The 25,560-nt window shown below is 49.4% G+C and overlaps 1 protein-coding gene across 2 annotated transcripts; it reads right to left on the bottom strand.

Annotated features, from left to right (window-relative positions):
• Nucleotides 1-444: 444 nt before the first annotated feature.
• Nucleotides 445-17,109, bottom strand: PEX5 (peroxisomal biogenesis factor 5). Of its 2 annotated transcripts, XM_031444164.2 has the most exons (16): nucleotides 16,966-17,109; nucleotides 16,179-16,341; nucleotides 15,822-15,857; nucleotides 15,418-15,550; nucleotides 15,077-15,208; nucleotides 9,580-9,685; nucleotides 8,895-8,985; nucleotides 8,385-8,495; nucleotides 8,029-8,121; nucleotides 7,551-7,670; nucleotides 3,774-3,917; nucleotides 3,507-3,577; nucleotides 2,897-3,109; nucleotides 2,487-2,652; nucleotides 2,016-2,173; nucleotides 445-1,843 (listed from the first exon to the last, which is right to left on the bottom strand). In XM_031444164.2, the coding sequence occupies exons 2-16, from the start codon at nucleotides 16,323-16,325 to the stop codon at nucleotides 1,642-1,644; spliced, it is 1,923 nt and encodes a 640-aa protein (XP_031300024.1). In that variant the 5' UTR covers nucleotides 16,326-16,341; nucleotides 16,966-17,109; the 3' UTR covers nucleotides 445-1,641. The 2 variants fall into 2 exon arrangements, with proteins under 2 accessions (XP_031300024.1, XP_031300023.1); XM_031444163.2 differs by lacking the exon at nucleotides 8,385-8,495 and having other exon boundaries at nucleotides 16,966-17,086.
• Nucleotides 17,110-25,560: the final 8,451 nt, after the last annotated feature.

The raw sequence follows: 25,560 nt of genomic DNA, 5'->3' as shown, positions 1-25,560 counted from the left end.
AAAACCAGGTAGAGCCAGATGAAAACCTTTAGAAGCCCTAAGCATTGAAAAAAACTACAAAAATCCTCCCATGGGATAATTCATAACAAAAAAAGAATACCATGCAACTATCCAGCACCCCGTATCTTCCTGCACAGAAGCAACACAGTGTGAGAAGTGCACGGCTGTTAAACACCTGTTTCTGCTGCTAAACCATCAGCCCCAGGAGCACAGGGGCCTTGACCATCTTGATCATGTCCTCGATGTATCGGGTGCTGAATAATTACAGGGCAGATGGATGAGTAATAGATACACCAAAGAGAATGTGAAAGATAAAGAGAGAAAACTGTTGAATACCAACCTCCAAACACCCACCCACCGCCCACCGCCCCCCGCCCCAACCTCAGGACTCCCCGCCCAGGAGCAGGACTCATACCCACGTCAGTTCCATTTATTCTTCATACAAATATTTTATAGTTTTATTTTTAAATCATTTACACATATTCATACAAAGAAAAATAAATTTCAGGATGGAACCTTGGGACCATGGCAGTTTAAAAACAATCTCTCTGATCATTAGCTACTGAAGAAAAGGCAAGAGGCTCAGCGGCCACCTCAGTCGTCTCCGCGGTGAGGGCGCCCCCCCCAGCAGAACCCCCGCTGCTCCCGCATCTCCCTCTGTCTTCGCCTTGTGGAGGTGATGCAGGGAGGGGTTTCCCCCTTCTCCCTTAGAAACATTCCCAGCAGCACGGCAAAGGCTCAAGGTAACACTGAACCCCCTCTTTGCTAGGAATTTGGCAAGATGGCAATTTCTGAAGCAACGTTCCAGAAGACTGAGCTCAGGTCCTACTCGCAGGTCCTTCTAAGGGGAGGGGGGTGGCTGCCCTCACGACATCCTCGCCCCAAGGGCTCTGTGCTCCCACCACAGGGCCCAGACCGGAGCCCTGGACCTGAGCCCGCCTGGTCCTCTCTGGATTCATTCCACAGTGAGCCGCCCTCCACCCCACACACTGACCCCTCAGCTCCTGAGGACCCTCTGCTCCCCGGGAATGAGGCCAGCATCACTGCGTGCAGCCTCGTATCCAGGGAATCCGAGCTACAGCCGGGAGAGGTCCCAGAGTGACAGAACTACGAGCACCCCTACAAAACTCAGCGCTGCTGAGCAAATCAACATTTAAATCAAACAAGCCAGCCCCTCACACACCCCACCCAGATACAGTCATCACAGAGCTGCTCCACAGGACCCGCCACACACCACTGCCCAAGCCAGCTGCACTGGTACCAACTCCCAGTAAAAGCGGGGAAAGGACAGGTGTGACGGGTGGCAGACCCGACGAGAAATGGCAGCTGATGACAACAGTTACCCTATCTCTCTGGGTCCTACCCAAAAAGCAGCACCAGAAAGGGCACGATGAGCAGAGAGATCTGTAGCCGGATGCGCAGCCCTTGAATTACCAAGGGACTCAGAGACCCACCGCGCGTCCTCCTGCGATTATGCAGGAACGAGAACACCGCCTGCCCCTACATCAAGGCAGCGCCCGAGAGGCCGTACCGCTTGTGGTCATCAGCCCACCCCCTTGGTAGGCCCTTTTGGGGAGAGGGAATCACATCCAGAGCGGGGACCCCTCCTAGCAGACACTCGCAGGGCAGCCCGTCCCACTGTCACTGGGCCAGGCCGAACATGGCCAGGAGGGCGGGCAGGTCCCGGGCGTCGGCCGCCCCGTAGGCGTCGCTCTGGCCCAGCATGGACAAGGCCAGGCGCAGCGTGCTCCAGATGTTCTCCGACATGGCGCCCCCCTCGCCCCGAGGGCCCCGGCTTTTCCTCTGCATGTTCAGGGCCTCCAAGAAGTGCTCCACAGCCTCCCTGCAAGGAAGGAGAATGAGAGCCGGTGAGCAGAACACCAGTGGAGGGGTGGGGTGGCGGGGAGAGTTGGGGCTGGCCAGTCAAACAGCAGGATCAGGGACCGAGGAGCTGGGGTCCAGGCCGGGAAGGAGGCCACTGGTCCAAGCGCTCACTGCTCAGCAGGCGCTCTCACCGGTGGGCCCCCAGGTTGATGCAGCTGATGCCCAGGTTGTAGCGGGACCGGATGTAGCCAGGCTGCAGTTCCAGGGCCCGACGGTATGCAGCCACTGCCTCTTCGCTCTGGTTTCCGTTGGCCAGGGTGGCCCCGAGCTTATTCCACAGCAAGTAGTCCTAGGACAAGGGTGGAGGAGGCTGAGGAACAGGAGCCAGGCTCAGGTCAAATGCCACGCGATCTCCCCCAGCTCCCCTGTGTAGCTGGTATAAGCTACTACCCCGTTCCTGTCTCCTCAACAGCTCACTGTGTGGCCGCAATGCGACCGCCCCCAGCCCCCTGCAGACCCCTCTAAGCCCAGGTGACCCTGGGCTCCCTCCCTCCTTTCCCCAGTTCTCCACGGCAGTCAGCACACGGAGCACTGGGTCCCAACAAAGGTCCTCCAGGAGGCACAGAGTCAGGTCCTGTTTCCCTTCCTCCTGTGGGGCTCACGTTGGGACGAACGCTGAGGGCGGCTGTGAAGCAGTCCACTGCCTTGTCATACTCCCCACTCAGGTTGAAAAGGACTCCCAGGCCACACTGCACGTCGGCGTCAATGGATGAAGGGTCCAGGCGCACAGCTGCCAGGAAGAGCTCCTTCACTTCGAGAAACAGGGAGCTGGATGAGGAAGAATGAATGCAAAAAAGCAAGTGGATGGGTACGTCTATATTCCTAGCCCTCCAAAATAACTCAGTTAGTCAATCATATCCCCAAGGTGCGTCAATCTACCAGCATCCCTCCTTCTTTCCAGTCCCGAGTCTCCCCTTTAGACCCTGAGCCTCAGTCCATCCGAACTTCCGCAGTCAAGGTCCTCCTTCTACCCAGGTTACCGTTCGCCATCCCAGGAACTCCTCACACTCACTCGGACAACAGAGATCCCAGGATGCGCTTGCTGGGGCCCAGTCCCGCCCCGCTGGCCCCTTCTTCACTGGGCGCCACCAGGTGGGCATAGGCCGGCGTGTAGCGCAGCCAGTCCCGCAGGGTTTCACAGGCCTGTCGCTGCAGGGACTCGTTGGTGAAGCTGACAGCCAGTGCCATCAGTGCTGTCCGGTTATCTGGCTGTAGCTCCAGGCACCTGTTTGGACCGAGATGGGCAGAGCTGGCCTCTGCAGTGACATCACACCCCTCGGCACCCTGGGACGCAACCCAAGCTTCAGAATGCAGTGAGGGGGCCTCACCTGCCAACCCCTCAATTAAGAGGTACAGGGACCCTCTACAGCTGGGTTAAGAATTAAGTTACAGATCTGAGAAAGGGCAAATTTCAGCAGCCAACGAACCAACCCGGGTCCCACAAATAAAACCATGAGCTGATGAAGAAATGGAGCCAGTTTCTCCAAATTCATTCCAAACCCTGGAGTTTTATCATGAGAAAACATTTCTGTTAGTGGCCAAAAAGAAGACAAGGCTCTATCATTCTGAAGGCTGTGAGTAGAGCCCTGGGGCCACTCGGCCCCACCTTTCGGTGCACTCACTTCCGCAGCGCGCTGATGGCTAACAGCTCTTGCTCGTTCTCTGCCTGGGTGGTCCCCAGATACTGCCAGGCCTGGAGAGAGGGCGACAGGTCCCATCACCCTGGTGCAGCTTTCCACCGTGCCTCCCTCTGGCTCCCCCCACTCGCCACCTCACTCTCACACCCCCACCCCGGGCAGTCACTCGGCCTAATGCATCTGCACTGCCCTTGGGCCCCCAGAACCGCAGGGCGCGGTCTCTGATCTGCAGTCGGCACACGAGGCGCTCACTTGTGTGTGCTTCGGGTCCTGCTGCACGGCCGCCTCGAACAGCAGCGCAGCGTTAGGCAGGTCGCCCTCCTGGAGGCGTCGCAGCCCTTCCTCGAAAGGCTGCGGGTGGTCGCGCAGCGGGTTCTCCTCCTCAAAGTGGTACCCCTACAAGGAGGAGAAGCCAGGTGAGACCCCGTGGAGGAGGGAGCCACCGCGGGGCAGCAGGAATGGAGATGACAACCCAGACAGAAGTGGAGAAGAGGCCGAAGCCTCCAGAAAGGTAACTGGACAAACGCTGGCAAATTGTCCGTGTCATGAAGGAGCCCGTCTACCGGCACAGTTCCGTCGCCCCGCATCCGCTCGCGCTGCTACCCTATGTTCACAGTGACCGGAGGGCCAGGCAAGTCTGCGAGCTCTGATCCGTGCGGGGACTACGCTTATTTTAGGAAGCCTTTATAAGCCTGTATTTCCACATCCTTGACCACATCCTTCTCCTCACTGGACAGGGCACATTTCTTCACAGGATCTGCCTATGGTAATGAGACAAGCTCTCTTTAGCTGTTCAAAAGGCTTTTCTTGTTATCCTGTAATAGTGTGATAACGTATAAAGGAAATGCAATTTGGAGGCAGAGGCCCTGCCACTCAAATGCAACTCTTACCCGGCTCAAAGTCATGTGCCCACTGACTGGACAGCAGTGCGGTCAAGCACCTCGAAAAATTTAATTTATTCCCCAATTTCATTCTTAAAAGTTATTAATATTAATCTGTATCTGATAGTAAATGAAAGCTAGATTCCAAAATTCCAAGGTCAGAAAATGCTTGGGAAAGACACATTCTCTTCTAGCTGAGGCTTTCTCATTGAGGGAAGAGTTCTGACGCTGTGTGCAAAGATCTGTCCACAGGAATCCACGCAGGCCAAGGTGTTAAGATAAAATGGGTCCCTAATAAGCGTGTGACTTGGGACAGGCAAATAAAATGCTCCTTTTTGGAAAGTAATGGTTACCAACACAAAACAATGTATCAGAATGAAAACAAGATGCAAAATACAAGGCAGGGCCCTTTCCAAATGGGGTTAAGGACAAATCAGAATGAAACTACAAAATAAAGACACGTGTGAGGCCCTTTGTCACTACTGTTGTGAAACTACTCAAGAACCAGAAATTCTTAAATCTTGCCAGCAAAGTTCTAAGTCATTAGATGTCATCAGATGCAAATTATTTCTGACAAATAAAAAATCATCACAATGGAGATTTAAGAAGCGAGACATATAGGAGACGGATTTGGGATAAATGTATAGAAGGTACATTCATGTTGAGAGTATGCAGTGTTCCTGGGGCATGAAAACTCAGAAGGCAGAAATGAGCCTAGACCCAGGTCAGCAAGCGTCTTCTGTAAAGGGCAGAGAGTAAGAGTTTTGTCACAACCACGTGTCTCCACCACTGCAGTGAGAAAGCAGCCTCAGACAATGTGTAAACAAGTAATAGCTGTGTTCCAATAAAACTTTATTTGTGGACACTAAAACTTGAGTTTCATATTTTCACATTTCACAAATTATGAGTTTTCACTTTTTTTCAACCATTGAAACCACTCTCAGCGCATGGGCCATAAAAAAACAGGTTTACCCGTGGGCCGCAGTTTGCCGACCCCGACCCCAGACTGTTAGAAATAAATCTTTCTGCATTCACTCTCAACTATTATCCATCATCAATCCATATTCTAAGCTACCCCGTGGGAAACAGATCTTTGCCACCTGGAACACAACTTCCTAATGAAAGTGATTCCTGCCTCTCAGAGCTGCAGAGAGGATCAAACAAGAACATTCACTGAACCTTAACAAAAAGCTTAAAATACTGCTCATAGATCGGTATTATCCTCACGGACAACACAACAGGTCAGCGCCACCCTGCTGTAAGCACAGGGTTCTCCGCTCGTCCTCTTGTCTGTGTTACCTGTCCTCTTTGACATTTTATCAATTGCTGATCAGAGAGGAATTTTTCAAAAGTAGAATATTTGCATAGATTGGAAAAAAGAGCCCTCTGGAGGAACCTTTAACAACCCACAGGAGGCAGGATAAGCTTGGGTCACCGTTGCATCCTAAAAAGTCTAATCCAAGCCAGGCATGAGGTCTGAGCCATTGTGCGGTCTGCTCAAACATCTTATAGGATCTTTCTGCAAAAAGAGGATCACTCAGTGTGTTACATCACAGAAGCTTCTCTTTTATGCTAACAGTATACAACACCTGCTTGAGCTAAAGGTTGTCTTGAAAACTTAAGGACTATCAATAAAAAACAGTACATTCAGAGACTCATGAATGCATCTGACAGGGTCAGATCCACATTTGAAAATAAAACAAGGACTACTGACATACAAGTCAATAATAGTACGAAGCGAGATAAAATCTGAAATGTTCACTATTAGGAATAAAGCAGAGTATATTATGTGCATTAATGCAAATGTTTCTAATCCTAATTCTGCAGTCCCCCAAGGTGTCAATGTTATCAAAATAGGGTTCAAGAATCTAAAAACGTAACTGTGTTTTTAAGTTTGGGATTAAAAAATGTATTCCACCTATCGTGTCATTAACACGGAAGTAAAAAATGCTAAGTGGAAGCACTGCTACGTCTGTATTTATCAGAAACATGGAACTTTTTCCCTAAACTTTTTAACTTGCCGTAAGTGGTAAGTTGATGGGGCCTATGCAAGTTATCAAATTTTTATTACAAATTAATAAAAGTATTATCTCCAAGTAATTCCTTCAGTTCTTCCTCATCAGAATTCTATAGAAGAAACTCTTATTCTGGCAAAACTAAGGGCAGGGTCCCAAAAAGTAAGCTCTCTTCTTTTCCATCACAGAACAGCTCCCAGGCGAGCAAGCTAGGATAATAAAGCCGTATTTTCCCTAGTACTGAGACTTTCGCTGGCCTTCAAATCCTAGCCTTTTGTCAGTTACCTTGAACGCTACGCTTCTCTGTCTTCGCAAGAGCTAACTCCAGCACCCTGCTCTACACCTCAGGCCCTGGTTCCAGCCCCAGCCAGGTCTGAGCTGAGAAAGACACCACTACTCACCTCCTCAGTTCCTGTTTCTCAAAACCAAACAACTCTCTCCCTCCCCCATCATGCTTCAATTCAGCAGCTCAATTATTAACCACATCCCCAAATACCTTACAACCCACAAGCAGACTTTTTCCACAGTGGTACCCCAATGTAACATACACCTCTAAAGTCAACAGAACACATTATATGCAAAATTCAACCATCTTTCACCACCAACTACTGGGAAATTTTCCTAACATTTAAGTTATTTAATGTAATTCTTTTTAAATACTCTAAATTTGGGGCAAGTGGTTAGTACCTACAGGAAGAGATTAGAACTTTAAATAAACTTGTGAGTTGAAAAAGTAAATAGGTATTAACGTGGAGGGCAGAGACGGTCTACTGCCCACCACTCTCCACCAGAGGAGTTAACAGGCTTCTTAAAATGTCTTCAACCAGCCTCCGAAGCAGGGCTCCTTTGTCTGCACTCTTAAATCATCACGTGCAAACCTCCATCCTAGGTATTACATCACCTTTGCTATCATTTGACAAGGGTGGTCCGTTATTATTAACCTTCACATCCCAAGAGCGAAGCGCACCCTCAGTGCCCAGGGGAGGGCAGGAGCAAGGGAATGGTACGGACCCCCTTCCATGGAAGGGGGACTCAAGAAAATAATTGCCTAAGAGTGGGTACCCTTCAAATTCAGGATTAAAGGAGAGACAATAAATCATGGAAATCCTGCAGTCTGAAACACCAGTTCCTACCTTATCGTAGGAAGCAGACACAAGGTCATCGTAGTCAGAAAGCCAGGGGTGGGCCTCAGCATCCCGTTTAGCCATCTCCTCCAACTCCGCCTGCAGCTTGTCCCAGAAATCGACATCGGACTGTAAGAAAGGGAAAGCAGACAGAAGATCGGTGGTGACCACCCCACCCTGCCCCTCAGCTCCACCAACACCAATTCCCTAAGGCGGTGGTTCTTGCATCTCAATGTGTTTAAGATCACACTGAAAAGCTTTTTTAAAATGCAGATTCCTAATCCTAACCCCACATTCTGATTCAGCAGTCTGTGATGCCCAGAACCTTGCATTTCTGACAGGCACCCACCCCATTCCAAGCAACTCTGACCCAGATGATTCAGGAACATCACGAAACACACTGCTCATCATCCTTGGGGTTAACACACCCACTCTCTCCAAAGGAATGTTCTCTGGGACTGTCTACACCCGCCCCGCCTGCTCTCACCTCTATAGCTGACTTGGCTCGTTCAAATTCCATTTCAAGGGCAGATGTGTTTACTGGTCTTGTGAACTGGTCAACCCAGGCATCTGATGTACCCTGTGACAGAGAAGGATGGTCATACCACCACCACCAACGTCCTACCCACTAAACACCAACTGAATACCCACTCAGCACCACCAACCTGGGCACTTCTGAGAAGAGCATTCTCAGAGACTCTTTCCCACCCACTCAGGATCTGGATGCTACCAAAACGAGCTGGCAATAAAATCCCTTCCCCGTCTGGGACCACTGAACTCTGAACCCATGGCCTAGAGCACCAGCCGGCTCTGAGGTGGGACTGGGAGGTGACAATGTCCTACCTGCTGCTGAATAAACTCTGCTGCCCACTGCTCTGCCTGAGCTCGGCCCGACCCTGCACCGGACTCCAGGGACACCTGGCCCTCGCCAATCTGCCGCACGAATTTCAGGAACTGGGGCACAGAGACACACACGGGCCACTTGGGAGAGGACTTCCTGGTGCGCCCTCTCAACCATGCCCAGAGGAGCCTGCGCTTACCCCTCCCCAGACCATCTCTAGCTGCAGGCAAGATGTGCTAAAGGCCCTGAAAAAAGCAGAGAGCAAAAAGAAAGGGATTTCTGGCTCTAAAGATTTGAGAAGGAACAGAAAAGAGAAAGGGTCAGTAGGCAAGGAACGAGGGAAAGAATACTGGAAGGAAGGGGCAGGGTCCTAAGTCCCTGTTCTCCAGCCAGGAAGGAGTGGACCTAGGAGCTCATCTCTTTCTCTTTAAACTAAACTGGAGTAAGAGAGGCAAGACTCCTGGCTTCTAGACCAGCTCTGCTGGGCCAGGCACCAGCGGGATGCGGCTCACCTCCGAGTTAGCCAATTTGGGGTCATCCACCTTGGCCACGAAGTCACTGGCTGTGTGCTGCAGGTCCTCCTCGGGATGATATTCGTCATACCTGGACAGAAGGACACGCATTTCACACATGAGTCTGCCACCACCTTCCCCATGCTGTGCCCCACTCCCGGCCCAGGGCAGTTACTGTTCTCATCGGAGAACAGAGAAGGTGATACTACTCCGCTCTCTGGTTGAGGATCTAAAAATTGCAACTGACATTAAAGAAGGACATTTGGGCAGGTGTGGCAGATGATCCAGGAACATCACAAAACACACTGCTCATCATCCTTGGGGTTAACACACCCACTTTCTCCAAAGGAATGTTCTCTGGGACTGTCTACACCCGCGCCAGCTACCTGATTTTAGCTCCTCTCCCTTTCCCAAACGTATCTTTGCAGAGAGAAAGAACAGACAGTAGCAGGCTCCAAATTAAAAAGGGAACAGGGTGCATGAGATACAGTTACAAACTTTCGGTAGGATAGTCAGGATTCTTGACTCAGTGTATTTGAGATATAAATTAATAAGGGTAATAATAACAAGTGGAAACCTTAAGTAGAAAATGAAGGGACTGCAAATTGGTTTGAGGCTGTGGACAGAGGAGATTGGGGCGGCCGGGAAAACTGTGTGATGCTCCCTCCACAAGTGCCGGACTCACCAGCGGTCGGCAGCGGCCGTTCCCTCGGGCTCTCCCAGCCACAGCTTCTCCTCTGACTGCTCCAGATACTCCTCCGCCCAGCGGGCGGGGGACACAGACAAAGGGTCTGCAAGGAGCAGAGGGGTGGGGAGATCGGTGCAGGATCAGGGAAGGGAGAACATAAACTTCCAAGTCAAAGCAGACGAAATCCTATGGAATCCCTCAGAGACCCCGGTCAAAAGAAACTACTACTAGATTTTCAACATACAACCCACGCCCAAGAGGCCTGGGGCAGTTTACTGAGTCAGGAACCGGAGACCAAATAAGGAGGCTCAGGATGGAAGTAAGGACCAAACCTTTTTATTTGACATGCAAGAGCCCTCGCTAAGAAAGAGCAGGCACTGGGCCTCCACCTTCCTCAAGGTGCTGCAGGGAACTGGCAAGGAACCCAGGGGGAGCACAGGAGCTGCCTGTTCCTTAACCAAACGCCTGGTCTGTCTCTATCTACAGAGTTCACACCCTCCCAACAAATGAGCCTCACATTTCATCTTAACATACCTGCCAAGAGAACTGAGAAGCAGATTGCTAGGCTAGAATTAAAATACATGGGCTCACTCTTCCCACTGGATTTTTTTTTTTCACTTTTTAATTGAGATGTAACACACAAACATGAAAGCACTTAAAGTGTACCAAACTTAAGCATGCGGCTTCACGAATTTCCACCTAGGAGCACACTCAAAGCACCAGCACCCAGATCACCATACGGAGCATTTCCAGCTCCCTCCCTCCCAGACTCGCACAGGCCCCCATCCCCCCAGGGATAAATTCTGACTTCTGTCACTTTTGATTGGTTTCAAGAGCGATGTTTCTAAGTCTAATTCTAGAAACTGTCTTAGAAGCTCTTGTGACAAAGAGCACTGCTGAGACAACAGAATAAACGTATCAAATGAGGGTGCTGAACCGGTCCCAACCTCCTGGACTTTGCCCTTTACTATGCTGGGCCAGGAAAAAAAAAAAGCAATGAGACAGATTAGTTAAAGGATTTAAAGGGGCCCTAAGGAGTGAGCGAACGTAGAGAAGGATGGGCCTGCAGTGTTCCTTCCTTCTGCTCTGCACCAGTCCTTACAAACCAGACACCAACATGGCCATCCTGTCTTTGTGCCCAGTGAGAAGATCTGTCATTGCTTTTAACACGAGAAGGCAGGTCTACCTCCTCACTATTAATGTACAACAGAGCTTTCTATTCCATTCAACTGAGACTCTGCCTGAATAATTTCAACAAACTAGAGCATCTAAGACAATAATGTCAAAATGTGAAGGGAAAAAAAAAAGGATCAAGACTCAGAGTTCACTTAATCATAAATAATAAGTGCTTTATTGCTAATATAATAAAATATACAGTTGACAATTTTTTTGACCATGGACTTAATTTCAAGGACTCTCAACATTTATATCCGGATGTCCCTCACTAGCTCTTACAGGCAACATTGCGCTTTCCTTTGCCCCAGCTAGACTGTTGGCTCGAGTACGAGACCTAATAAGGAGACGCTCGATACCTTTATCCCATGCTGCTGAAACATAACCAGTCCCCTCCTCAGTCTCCAGTCACTCCTTACTCTCAACTAGAGCGTCCTGCAGAAGCACACTCTGGCCACAAGCGCTCCCCGAATCGCAGAGACCAGCACTGCTGTGAAATGCTCCCCTCAAGGGCAAGAAGCAACTAAAAAGGTACCTGACAGCAGGCAAGAGGTAGTTTAGGACAAACACCCCAGATGTGAGTCATCCGCAAACAGCTGTATTTGGTACTTGGCCATATTGGCCACCAGACGCGGGATTCTCTGGGACCCTGCTCCAGCACAGGAGCCAGAATAACTAAAAGAAAACCACTCGGCCCTCACAATAGTTTCTGAGAAATTCTTGCAGAAAATCCGATTCGCATGGACACCTGTGAGGCTGAAGCAACTAAGGCGTGCTCGGGGGAAGGGGCTGCCCCCGGTCACGGAGACCAGCAGAGTTAGAGCCAAGCGTCTGACTCAGAATGGCCACCGCACGCGGTTTCTCAGCATGTGTTCATGTCATCCAGGCACATCTGCCCTAAGCTCGAGAGTCAAAAACTCAGAACTTCCTGCCTCTATCCCTGGAAGTTTCCATGTCTGCTGAGTCACACGGTGGTCAAGAGTGAGGGTTCCAGGGTCAGCCCACCTGCACCCAGATCCCAGCTCCCCCGCTTAGTCACTGTGCGTCTTCAGACAAGTTAGTGACACCTCTAAGTAACTTCCATTCCCTTATCTAAGAAGTAAAGATGATAACAGCTACATCACAGGGACTCTCGTAAAGCCCAAATGAGACAACGCCTGTGCAGGTGAGCACAGAGTAACGGACGGCAGCTATCCTCCTCACTGCTGTCTGCTCACGGCAAACCGTGCAAAAGCAGAAAACATCACAGTGAGACTGTCACTCCTTTTATTCCATAGCCTGTCCCTCTGCCATCCAGAGGAGATCCACGCCAACCGTCACCTGCTACCACTGACCACTGCTCCTTCCGTGAAAGTGCTGGTTTATCCCTCATGATTGTATGAACCTCACACACCATGTGAGCTGAAGCGGTCTGAACTCAAACCCCTTAAAGACGTGTTTCATCCCTAGAGCTGAGCAATCACACGACGGAGAATTATTTGGCCCAGAAGACGGGGCGGAGGTGGAATTCCATCAAGAAATATGTCAGACTGAAAAATGAGCTTCATGTGGTGATAGAATAATTCTATACCTTGAGTGCAGTGGTGGTTACACAAATCTACACGTGTGATAAAACACACAAATAAGGGCATGTAAAACTGGTGACATCTAATAAGCTCTGTGGACTGTACCAATGGCAATTTCCTGACTTTGATATTTTACGTAACTAACAGTCATGCAAAATGTTACCACTGGGAAAACAGAGGGAAAGATACACAGAATCTTTCTGTACATTTCTTGCAACGTCTACTGAAATTATAATTATTTCCAAATACAACATTAGAACAACAACAACAAAAAAAAAACTGAGCTTCAAAGTTCCTTTTAAACTAGATTCTAGAATCCCAACAACAGGGATTTTAAAATAATGGAGATTTAAGGAACATAACCTTCTCTCACCTTGAAGTCTACTTATCCAAAAAGCAATAGGTAACCTATATTATTAATATAATATCAGCCATTAATGCTATGAAGATAATAAAAAATGAATTAGTCTGCCCTCTGTATTCATGGGGGGCTCCCCATCCACAGATTAAACCTATTACCAATCAAAAATATTTGGGGGGGGAGGCAGGCGGGAATTCCAGAAAGTTCCAAAAACCAAAACTTGAATTTGCCACATGCTGGTGGCTACACAGCATGTACACTGTACTTACAAATATTCACACAGCATTTACATTGTATTAGATATCATAATTAATCCTGAGATGACTTAAAGCGCATGGGAGGGCGTGCGAAAGTTGTATGTAAATATTACGCCACTTTATACAAAGGACTTGAGAACCCATGGATTTTGGTATCCACGGGGGTCCTGGAACCAATCCCCTGCGGATACCAAGGGCCGACTAAACTAGAAAATCAATTTCCTTTATTCAGCTCTTTCTCCCAGATCTCAGTTCATTCGTTCAATAAATTCTGAAGGTCCACTACATGCAAAGCAATATTCTACTGCAATAGGATATTTTTATGAAGGCAGACCCCACACAATTCAACATCCCTTTCCAGCTTCCCATATCCCTGCCTCTGTGAAGCAGGCACTTTTCCAAAAGCATGTACAAAACCAAAGGAGAGAGAGCTCTTCCAAAATAATTTAACAGGTAAGACAGGTCCAAAATGTTTTTCTCAAGTACTTTTTCATTACAGGTCAAGGAAATTTTTACTGGCTGCAAGTACTCAAGTGATTGTAACAAAAATCTCATTAATCTCGATGCTTATAGTAATGATGATTTTATTTTGAATTGTCAAAACTGACTGATGCCCATACATTACAGCAGAAGTCTCTCTGTGATAACAGACAGCACTTAAGTCTAAGGTTTGTATGAAGAACTGAGTTTCGGTCTGGTGGAAGGTCTTTGTTACAGCTCAGATTCTCCAGTTGGGGCAATTTCACAGAGAAGATTCTCAATGACAGTGTAATGCTTTAAGGAGGAGCCTAGAGTCAGACAGACATGAGTTTGAGCATCAATCTCTGTTACTGAATGATTTGGGACCAAGCATGAACCTTTCCAAATCTCAGTTTCCTTATCTATCTCATGGGGAGGAATACTTACCTTGTGTTACTCAACCAGGTTTAAGAATATAAAATGCATAAAACCAAAAACACCTATTGTTCTTACTGAAACTCCAACTTAAAGGTGGGAAAGGGAGTCATGATAAAGGAGACCAACAGCTTTTACTAAAGGTGAATTTTAGATGTTAGAGTCTAGGGTTTTTCTCTTGTGGGCGGAGGAAGCCCTACCTTTAGGAGAATAACAGTGAGAGGGGTAGCAGGGAACCAATTAGGTCCCATTAATCATTTCAGAAAAACTGAGGAACTGTGATGATGTGAGCGCCCTGAGGGGCCAGAATCTCTGCAACATTCCCCATTTGTACCTCTCATTGTTATCAATTTCTTACATTGGAAAAAGGTTAATAGGGCTTCTCTTTCAGAACAACCAGGAGAGGAAACCTGAAGAGAATGCCCTTCCCTCGTGCCTGTAATCAGACAATCCCAAGGGATGTAGTGAGCATGGACACTCTCAGAGAGGGACAATTAGGCTGGGACCCTAAAGAGCATAAGCTGCAGGCCTGGCCATACAGCGTAACAGGTAAGCAAGCTCTCAGAGTCTGGCATCCTGTAAACCCGGAATCAAATCCCAGCTCCACTACGTACAAGGCTGTGTCTCCTTGGGCAAATTACTTAACCTCTCAGCCTCAGTTTTCCTATCTACAAGAAAGGAACAGGGTTTCCTATCCTCAAGGGTTCTCAAGGGGATTAAACAGACAATGCATTTAAAGCACTAACACAAAGCCTAGAACATGGGAAGTAAACATTATTATTAACTTACTGTTATCATCAAGACCTTATCCTTTAGGCCTTTGAATGCCACAATTCCAACCCTGTTCAAGATGACTTACTGCCAGAATCCCATTTCTCTCTTCCTGGACAACACTGCCATCCATCCAATCTGTGGATCCTCTCCACCAAACCATAGTAATAAAGTTCCAGATAACAAAGAAGAAAACCTCACGTCTCATGTTCTCTCTCTCTTCATCTCTCTCTCCCCCGAGAATCTCTTATCCAGTTCAAATCCCTTTCTCTGTTTAATGTAAGTTTCAATCCCAATTACCACCTAAGAGAAATCAGGTTCAGTGCCCTACAGAAAAGAATCAAGGGTCCAGAAAAGTCATAAGCAGCTGAAAGTCATAAGCACTCTTTATCCTAAAATGAATTAGGGTAAAAGTGTAGAACTTTTGACTGCACCGTAGGAACCATTTTAGATTTTCCCAGGACAAACCTCACCTGTAACCTCAGAGATGAACTCTTGGGACCAGTCAGTCTCATTATAATCCTGAGTTACATCCACAGCATCTCCAGCTGCAAGAAACTCCTGGGCCCAGTTCTCAGACAAGGCCAAGTCTGCCACACCAGGGGCTTAAGAGAGAGACAGAGAGAAAACTAAGAAAAATACACATCATACAATCATGCTTAAGGAACCCTGAGTGCACATGAAAACCCTCTGTTCCTTTTGTTTCCTGCTGCATCTGTTTTCCAATGCTAGTAGCATCGAAATACAGAACCCCCTTGGCCCTATCTGCACAGAAAAACGGGGATCCTCCCCCAGCACCAGACTCTGGACCCACCTCTCTGGGGTGCTTGGCGGAAGTTTGACTGTTCAATCTCCTGCATCTCTGCCAGGAGGTCATCCATCTTGAAGGTCTGAGGGGCACGGGATACAAGTGGTGCATTCTGATCCTGGAGGAATTCGGCCACCAACTGACAGAAGAGAAATAGTGAAATGAAACCACCAAGAGACAGCACCCGTCAGATGAGGGACACTCATGTCAAACACAAGGAAAGGGTAACACAAAAACTGCAGATTGGAAACACTCAAAGAATACTTAAAAACAAGCAAGAGAGCTAAGCCAAATCTCAGGAAACCCAATCAGGAAAGTCAAAAAATCGAAATACCGGTGAGCCAAGTTTACAGTAAAAATACAATGGGCAAACAAAAAAGACAACAAAACAGAATGGTATATTTATTTACCTCATCTTCAGAAGCTACACCCAAAGGCTTAGAGACCTAAGACAAAAGAAAGGCAGACAATATGGTACAGGGATGAAGACCACAGACACACAACTCAGCTAAGCATGGGCTAAAATTCCAACTCTTCCATTTATGTGACCTTGAGCAAGTAACAAAATTTCTCTGAGCCTGTTTCCTCACCTATAAAAACGGTTGCCTTCATCTATAGAAAGATGTTCAATGCCTAATACACTAAACAGTCTTAGCGGGTAACTACTATTATTCGCAACACAATAGGGAAAGCAGTTATCCCAAAGTGTGCAGCGGGACCCTCCACCCCAGACCACCGCTTGGGCTTTCCACCTCAAGAACACTCACCGCCTCAGAGACTGGGGCTCCTGGGGGCCAGGGGCCCGGCCTCAATCCCTCCTGCCGAAGGGCCTTGTCCTGGGTGAAGTGCCCGGCCAGCTTCATGAGCGGGTTGGCACCCCCGCATTCCGCCTCCACCAGCTCCCGCATTGCCATGGTGACCGCCGGCTCTCTGATGGGCAGAGGTTTGGACTGAGGTCCCGGAGCCAAACCCTTCCCCACCCACAACACAGGCCGGACATGGGGAAGGCGGGCAGATGTCCGTCTCAGGTTGTTGGCCGCTGGCCACTCTCCACCCCTGTGCCTTTTGCTGTGGCCCCCACCTCTGCCAAGAGTCGGGAGGCGGGTGCCCTCCTGCCGCCCCTCTCAAAAGCCACTGCTCTCCGCTCGGCCTCTCCAGCAGCCTCCCCGACTGCGGTCCCCGGAGGCGTGATGGGAGGCAGCCGCTACCCACCCAGAGAGGCTCGGACCCCAGGGGACCAGGGGGGGCAATTCCGCAACGGGGCTGTACCGGGGCATTAGCTGGGCAAGGGAGAGGGGTAACGCCGCGGGACCATAATGCCAGACCCCCACACCCCTAAACGTCCGGCAGCACAGCGGGGGGCCATTCCCGCCCCTATGCCACTTGGGCCCCTCCCCCGCTCGGCGGGTCCGGCCACCCCTCCCGCGCTCGGAGCACCCCGTCTCCCCCGCCCGGGTCGCAGCTCCAGCCGCGCCCCCGCAACCCGCGAGGACACCAGAAGGGCGGGGGAAGACCAAGAAGCTGTCCTCACGCCCCCCGGGGCCCGGCGCTCACCGCGGCGCGCGGAGCCGCACGACCTGCGGGGACACCTGGTGCGGGCTGGAGGGAGACGGGAGAGGAGGGGGCGGAGAGCCAGGGGCGGGGCTCAGGCTTAAAGGGGCCGTGACCGCGCGGCCGTCGCGGCCCTGCGGAAGCTGTTTGGAGGGGCGGGACCTTAAGTCTGCGTCGCAGCGTGATGGGAGGAGCCGTGCGTCTTAAAGGGGAAGAACGCCTTAAAGGGGAAGTCATGGGGCGTCAACTCTGGGAGCGCTGAAGAGGATCACGGACTCTAGGACTTGTTTGATGGAAAACTCAAAGAGGAATGGAGCTAGGAAGGGCTTTCTGATCTTTGGGGGGAATCAGAACATTCTGCCTCTCCCTAGGAAGGGGCGCGTTGTGACCCAAGGGGATTCCCTGCCCTTTCTGGGCCTCGGTTTTAGAGAAAGGCCCTAGAAGGGGAGTTGTAGAGGGTCAACTTCGGCGACTTCCCCAGCCTTCTGGGCCTGCCTGCTTCCAAAGTACCCCGAGTGGGACGGCGTCACAGTCTCCATGTGACAGAGGCCTGCCCCCAACCCCTCTGCCACCTCTGCGTGCTGCAGAAAATAGCACTGGATGATGACAAATTCCGGTGACTAAAATAGGGCCCAGCGCATCCTCAGACCTCAAGCTGGTAACTAACCTATGGGGAAGGTGCAGTGAGTCACTCCTCTCTCCTTCCTCCCTCACCACTGGTCAACGTCACCGTGGTGGCCTTATTCCCACTGCTCCAGACTGGGAAAGCACAAACGTGATGCAAGAAATGACTTTTAATCACGGAATAAGCCTGAGGCCCCACGATCTGCCACAGAATTAGCTCTGGTGTCAAACCTCAAGGTCACTGAGAAACGAACCCTGAAATCTCGCCTGCCTCTAAGTCCAAGGGTATCCTGATGTCATGACGAGAGGCAGGAGGTGCTCAGGGCTGCTGGTAGATGAGAAAGGACGGTTCATGCCATCCTTGTCTAGGGTGCAGAAGAGGAGGCGAGTGGTCAGCAGGGGGCGCCCGGAGCCAGGCTTGTTTCCTGGCTGTCCCGCAGATTTCTGGTCCCAGGGGACCAGAGGGGCACGGCTGTGTAAACTCACCCGTGGGATAGCAGAGAAGCTGCCTGACACCTCAGGGGAACAGAATGGCAGGACAGACCTGAGATTGTGCAAAATTTCTTTTTCGTTACCTTTTCACCATCTTTCAGAGGTCCTGACCCCTCTACCCCTTTTCCCCTTGAGGACACAGATCCCAGCCCTTGCCTGTTCTCTGTTCTCAGGCTGCCGTTGTAAAGCAGATATCTAGCACCTAACAAACTAAACCATGCCCAGGAGGAAGGGATGCCCTCTGAAAAGTGCGTAATTTTAAAAAGAGGATGGGGCGGCAGTGGTGGTGTGTAACTCAGTGGTAGCATGCTTGCTTAGTATGCATAGGGTACTTAAAAATAATAATAATAAAATTAATTGAAAAGTGAATCCCTGAAGAGAGCAATGTTTAACAGAAAGCATATGATGCAGTAGAATGTCAGAAAATCAAGGCAATCAGTTCCCAGTATCATTCAAACAATAACACGCACATAACCTTCTCCTCTGCCAGGAGTTTAGTTGCTGATTAGCAGTAACTCCACTGTGTATGCAGCTGGTAGGAGAATGGTAACAATGATAAAAACTGATACTATAACTGCTTACTAAAATACTAAAATACTAACTGCTTACTAAAATCCATTGTGGCATTGTGGTAAGCGTTTTAATGTGCATTAGGGCTTTTAATCTTCAAAATACCCCTATAAAATAGATACTATTAATCCCACTTCACAGATGAGACTTAACCAAAATCACACAGCTACGAAGTCAAAATTCAATCCAGACAACTCCAAATACCTATCCATTATATACCACTGCCTCCCAGTCTTAGAGGAACTTTGCTTACAAACCTTGGAGAGCTTTGATCTACTAGACCATAGAATTCTTCACAGAACCTGGCCCACACTCTGGTGCTGGAAAAGGACTAACAGAGTTACTTAATATTTAGTTTATTGAAGTTCTGAATTTAGAATCTTAGATTTTGTTAATCCAGTTTCAACCTTAAAGTCTTATTCTATTCATAAATATTTCTTATAAGATGGAAATAATTATTTATACTTATTCTTTAATATATGATTTTACTTAGTCTTTAATTATTGCTTGATAAATTCAAGTTTAAAAGATTAAGTTCCTCCAATTTTTAAACACTTGTTGTACTGGGTATACTATGGTCCAGGCACGGTTCTAAAGCATTTTTCAAATATTGAAAAAATATAATAACTATTATCATCCCCATTTTACAGATGAGGAAACTGAGGCATAGGGAAGTTAAATGACTCACCCAAGCTTATACTAATAAGTAGCAAAGCTATGATTTGAACCTACACCAGGGTCATCAAACTTCATCTGTAAAGGGCCAACCAGAAAATATTTTTGTTTTTACAGGCATACATCTCTGTCACCACTAGCCCATGTTTAGAAATGAGTTCTTTCTCCATTGCCATGGCTCTCTAAGGCCATGCCCTTCAACTGATAATGATATACAGCTCACAAGTTACAATTTTACTTTCTTTTTACTGTCTCATTTAGGTGCAACTAATTTCTTTCACAACTTCCCTTGAGTAAACGAATATCCTTACTTTGTAAGTGTTGAGTTACTTTGTAACTTTTTGTTAGGAGAAAAGTTGGAAATGCCTCATTGGGTTTGATTCTTAGTTTTTTGATGGCATGAGACGCCAGTGTAATGGAAGTGCCCATGCTCTGGAAATTGCAAATCAAGGTACAGTGTTCGCACATGTTCATTGGAAGGGTTTGTTGGTTATGATTGCCCATCTTCCTCTCACCCTCAGTTGACATCACTGGCAGAGACAACTTGACAAAGGAAGAAAGCTGTGTGTGTAGTGCGCTGCAGTAAATCCCGAAGTTGGGCTCATCTAAATATACCTGGACAAAGCTCACTTTGCTTTAAAAGTATTCAGAGCAGTGAGATCTAGATATACTCAGGTATATCGCGCACCCAGGTGAATCCAACATAGGTTTGGATACAAACCCAATGTATATTTGGGTACCCACATAAGCCTCCTTTTCCTTTTCATACCCATCTGGCCTCTAAGACCTCATGCTTCTTTCATATATGTCTAGCCTGTCTTCAAGGACCATAAACCTTTCTTCCAAGAAAATCTACTTCTTCTTCCAACTTAATCAGCCTTGTATTTTTCCTTCAATTTCCACCTCTCTTGTTCCAGGAGAAAGACCAAGTCCTATGTTGTCGTTGTTGTTTTTAAGCAGTTCTTTCTTGACCCTTGAACAAAGATGTTTCTTCAAGTCAGAATGTTCCAGACACTGGCCTTCTGAATTGCCTTCTTAAGCCCTTAGGTTTGCAGGAATTTCCCTATTTCTCTATCTTCACAAGAACATTGTATATCCCCTATAAAATCAAGAATTCCCGCTACTTTTGCTCTCTTTATTGGAAAAAAAATTATCCTACCTTAGGTGGCTAAAACCAAAGTCCAAAATTCATGACCCAGGATTATATAATTGGCCAAAGGATTATCAAGGTTACAATTCCAGATCCACCTTGAAATGGTGGTTGGTAACACTTGGGAGCTTGTGGACAAGCCTGTGATCTGAGATGTTGGCCTCTCCACACTTCATTCCCTTGTTCCCTGACATAGTTCACAAGGACAGGTAGTGGCTGGCCAGGCATGGCCTACTTGGGTCCGCACAAAGTTCACATACACATGCTCAAGAGTGGAACTCAGTTGCTCTTGAGGTTGAGGCTCACCATGAGAAGCTAACTGGAAAACACAGCAGAACAAAAAATATTCCATCCACCAGTGCCTTACCTTGCCTTTATAGCTCAGATTCCACCCATTTTTAGGTAGGACCAAAGCACCATCTATTTGGTGAACTAACCTCTATTTTGACCTTACCTGCAGTACACGGTCACCTCTGCCCACCTAGCTAGCTCAAGGCCAGACACAGAAGTCAGCACCCGAAACCATGTAAGCTCTTGCTTACAAAGTCCCTATCATCTCCTATCGCCAGGACTCCCCACCTATTAAAAATAACCCTGTGCTTGTCTCAAACAGCTTGGCAACTATGAAAATAGTCACTCTCTTCTGGGCATTAGCCACAATCAGCTTCTGTAAGCTGCCAAGGTGAAAAAAAAACCAGGTGTGTCTGGCTCCAAGTCATGTGTTCAAAACCAGCCAGTGCTGCCTGGGTTCTGAGCAGAAGGAACTTAGGGATCCTGCCCTCCCCAAGACTCCCTGCTTTTCAAGACCCCATTGTGACCCCGGCTAGGGATGGCTTCGTCCATCTCCCAGTAATTAATGATAGCTCACATCTCATACGCAGATTCTGAGTTGCTTCAGAAAAAGTTATCTTATTTAAGCCTCACTCAACCCTTGGAGTAAGCAGTTCCTGTTAGGTGATGAGCCAACGCTTAGACAAGCTAAAGACCAAGACTGAACACTAAGTTCCTGGGATTCAAACACAGAGCTAATGGCAAAGTTCCCCTCAACCCCTCCTGCCCACCACCTGCCCAGAGAAGGTGCCCCCGGGCTTTAGGATTTCCTCAAAGCAGTAAGATAGAGGGACACTGGTCTGGTGGTCTCTGGGGGGCTGCTAAACGTCCAAGGGGACAAGGTAGCAGAGCACCTAAGTCACCTTAGGCCTGGTACCCTGGGGCTTTGCCTTGTCATCTGCAGGCAGGATCTCACTCTATTCCCTGCTTCGTGCCTTTTGGACATGTTTGCCCTCTCCGCGGCCTGCGGAGTGCAGGAAGGCTTTCCCCCGGTTCCGTGGCTTGACAGAAAATCAGAGGCTTTCTCTGTGTTGTGTTTGCCCCTTAACAGCCTCTCTCCCCAGAGCCAGCCACACAGCAGCCCTCGAAGAAAGGGCAGGATAATCCCAATTCACCTGTTTAAGGGGAAATCTGATGGGGGAGGCCGGAGGGGCTGCAAAGCTAGGGTGAGATTCGGGTCAAGTCTTTGAGAGCGGATATTCGGGGCGGACTTTCCCCTGTCCTGTGGATTAGCATCCTCTCCCAGGCAGCATAGGGTTCCAACTACTTTTCTGACAAAGCCAGCTCTACCACATCCGAGTCCCCATCCGCCACCCCCCTCCTACCCACTGTTGCTAAATTTAAAACCTCATCTATCCTTTTCCTGCAGGACGTGGGTATTTTGGGGAGCGACAGCGTGGTGCTGCCGGAGATGCAGGGACACCAGCGCTGTGAAAACAAGCGTGCCAGCTCCTTCTGTCTGTCAGCTGCACCCGCCAGCCCGCCCGCCTGGGATGCGCCCGCCTGGGATGCGCCCGCCTGTCTCCCTCCGCACCCGCTCCCTCCTCCTGCTCCTCCTCTAGCCCAGAAGGGACGCTGAGGGAGGAGAGGATTCCCAGCGAGGCGGAGTCCAGGACCACTCCCCTCCCCCCAACCCCCAGGGCATCGAGGAACACTGCAGACACAAACTCCATCTCAGCTCATGCTGCAGACACCCAGGAACATCCCAGGGTCTGAGGGATTCACCCATCAATACACAGTCCACAGGAGCCCCAGGTGGACCCAGGGGCCAAACATGGAGATTAAAATCCCGGGGGAAAAGGAGATCTTCCACAACTCCTAGAAACCTGGGAGCAGATTTGTCAGTCTTGACCTGCCCCAGTCAAGCCCTCCGGGTGGGGGCTGGTGGCTGGGGAATTGGAGGTTTCAGGATTGTTGCTGATTAGAACATCAACCCAAAGGTTGCAGGGTGGAATCCAGACTCCTGAAGTGGGCAGAGCCGTGCTGTGTGTGTGTGTGTGTGTGTGTGTGTGTGTGTGTGTCCACCCGCCAGGAAGGCACAAAGGTGAGTTTTCAGGTCTCTGGTCTGGTAACAGGAAGCAGGAGATGCTTCAGCTACGTCTCTGCCCCTACAGCATGGCTCCTCCCAAGGGCACAGCTGTCCGGCCCGCACCTTTCAGGAAGCTCATTAGTTTTCACTGCAAAGAGTGGACGTAAGAGGAAAACAGCCTTCCAGTGCAAAAGAAAAGATCTGAGTGAGGCCAAAGGAGATGTGTTTGCTGTTTCAAATTAAATGGGAATTGGTAAGTTGGAAACCCTGCCCGAGGTCTGGCGTCCTGAGGCTTTGCCAGCTTCTGCGAGGGAGGTTAGGGAAAAACCTTCCAGGAGATCTTGAGCAACGAAATGAAAGCTCCTTTGGGAGAACTCGGGCTGTGTGCTGGGAGCTGGGCAGGAAAGGGGGCGTGGAAGCACCAAGCCCCACCCACCCCATTCCTTGCCCTCTGTAACTCTTCCATTTGCCTGATTCTGACTTATTTTCCCTTATAATAAAACAGTTATAGTAAGTTAAAAAAAAATTTTTTGGACCTCTGCCTGTCACCTTTTCTTTACATGAAGGGGGCTGGCATCTTGCCTCACTCTTGATTCTTATTTCCAATATACGTTTGTGTGTGTGCAGAGGCCGGCGGGGGGACAAGGAGACAGAGACAGAGATATTGAGAGAGGAGGGCGGGCAGGCAAGCAAGAGCAGTAGTTTGGGGCAGGAGGATCTTCTCCAGACCTCCAGGCTCCTGCTTATCCTCACCCCACCTTTACACGACTGCTTACCCAAGGGCACAGAAGGAGGTGCTGGCAACCATGGACTGGGATCTGGGGTGTCAACACTAAGGTCGAAGAGGAGGAACAGAAAAGGTTACACCTGTAAGACACAGTCAGTGGTCGGTGGTTCCGCCTCCACAGAGAGTCTCCGGGAAATTAGTGCAGATGGTGCATTTCAGAAGAAATCCCTGCTTGGTCCCAGAGTCGGATGATAGCGGAAGACTGGGAGTGGGTGGATGCTAAGAAATTGACTCTATGCTGCCAATGTGCATCCATCAAGGGAGGGACAGAGTTCCCTGCAAGCTTGTCCTCTCCCTGACCCGCTGCCTAGAGCTGGGGCTTGAACTGGAGGCAAATAAGGACCCGGGTCCCAAGTCTCAGCTCCAAGGGCAAGCACTTGGCTTCTGCTCTTCTGCCTGGGAATCTGGTCTCTGAGGCCAGGGATGGGTGAGGACCAGAAGAGACAGCAAGCGGGGTTGGTGAACTCATTGAAAGTTAAGACCACAAACTAAGAACTCACACATCCCATTAGAGCTGAGGCTCCCGACATCTGAAGGCTCTGGCTTTCAAGCCATCACTCTGAGCCTCTGAGAAGCTCCAGGTAGAACAGGCAGGGCTGCCCCCACATGTTATTGCCACAGACACGGAAACATAGCTCAGCATCCACGAGGGCCGCCTATAGGAGAGGCTGCTGCGGGCATCAGCTGGGCCACCTTTGTCCTCTGTGCTCTGACCTCTCGGGCCAGAGGGCCAGCAGAGCAGTTCCCCTCTCCCCTCCTACCGGTAAGTCTTTTCTTTTATAATAGGTCAGAGAGCCACACATCACCTCATTCATCGTTTATGGAGCCCTTACCATGCGTATGCCAGGCCCTAGGTGAGTTGCTGAGGGTACAGTGAATCTGGATCTGGCGGTGACACAGACGTGAACCACCGCGTAGTAGGAAGCGCCGCGTAGGGATGGAGGCATGAACGAGAGGCACCAGAGCACAGAAGTCTTCCTGGAAGAGGCAACACTGAAACTGGGTTTTCAGTGATACATAGAAGACTTTGAGGCACACAGAGTGGAAAGGACATGCCAGGCAGGGAACCATACGTGCAAAGACACAAAGGCCAGAAGGAGCAGGGCGAGTTTGGAGAAGCATTGGTGGTTTGTATGGCCAGAGCTCAGGACTGCAGAGGTGGTGGCAGAGAGGGGCCAGGGGGCCAGGGCAGTGGGTTAAGCGGCCTCTTGAGGCACGGAGACTTGATCCTGGCAGTGATGTGGAAGTGGGGAAGGTTCTAAGAGAGTGGCATAACGAGAAATGCACTTCAGAAAAGTCATTGAGACCCAGAGTTGGGGGGAGTAGAGCGAAACACCGGAGGCAAGGAGAACAGGTGGCAGGCAGGTGGCCGGCAGGTAGGAGGCTCCTGCAACAGACCAGGCGTATAACCGAGGAGGGTACGAATCAAGGCAGCGGCAGTAATAGCAGGGAGAGAAAGAAAATGACACGTGAGAGATTTTAAGGTGTAAAAATGAGAGGATTTGGTCACCGTTTGGACACGAGGTTAAGGGAGAGGGAGAAATCCAGACTGCCGGGTTTCTGACTTAGGTAACTGGGAGAAAGGTGAAAGGGACAGGTGAGAAAGTGGAGCAGAATTCGGGCAAAGGTTGCATCTGAGGCATGGGATGCCCAAGGCAAGCTACTGACAGCGATCCTAAGCACAGGACAGGAAAGAGGTCTAGGTGGGAGACAGAAGTACGGACGTCAACACACCACGGGTAGCTGAAGCCAAGGGTGAGGACAGCGCCGGCAGAAGAAAGGGCAGACACGGGGCGGCGCCGGCGGTGGGCCAGGGACCTCCACCCCCAACCCGGCTGTGTCCCTGGGAACCACATTACTGAAACTCAGACCCCTCTGTCCCACAGAAAGGAGTTAAGACCTAGAGCCCTGGTCTTTCCTGGGGCCAGAACCACCCAGGAA

The sequence above is a fragment of the Camelus dromedarius genome, chromosome 25, assembly GCF_036321535.1.
Source record: "Camelus dromedarius isolate mCamDro1 chromosome 25, mCamDro1.pat, whole genome shotgun sequence".
Taxonomy (NCBI): domain Eukaryota; kingdom Metazoa; phylum Chordata; class Mammalia; order Artiodactyla; family Camelidae; genus Camelus; species Camelus dromedarius.
Note: the sequence above shows the minus strand (reverse complement) of the source record. Positions and strands in the feature narration are given on the sequence as shown.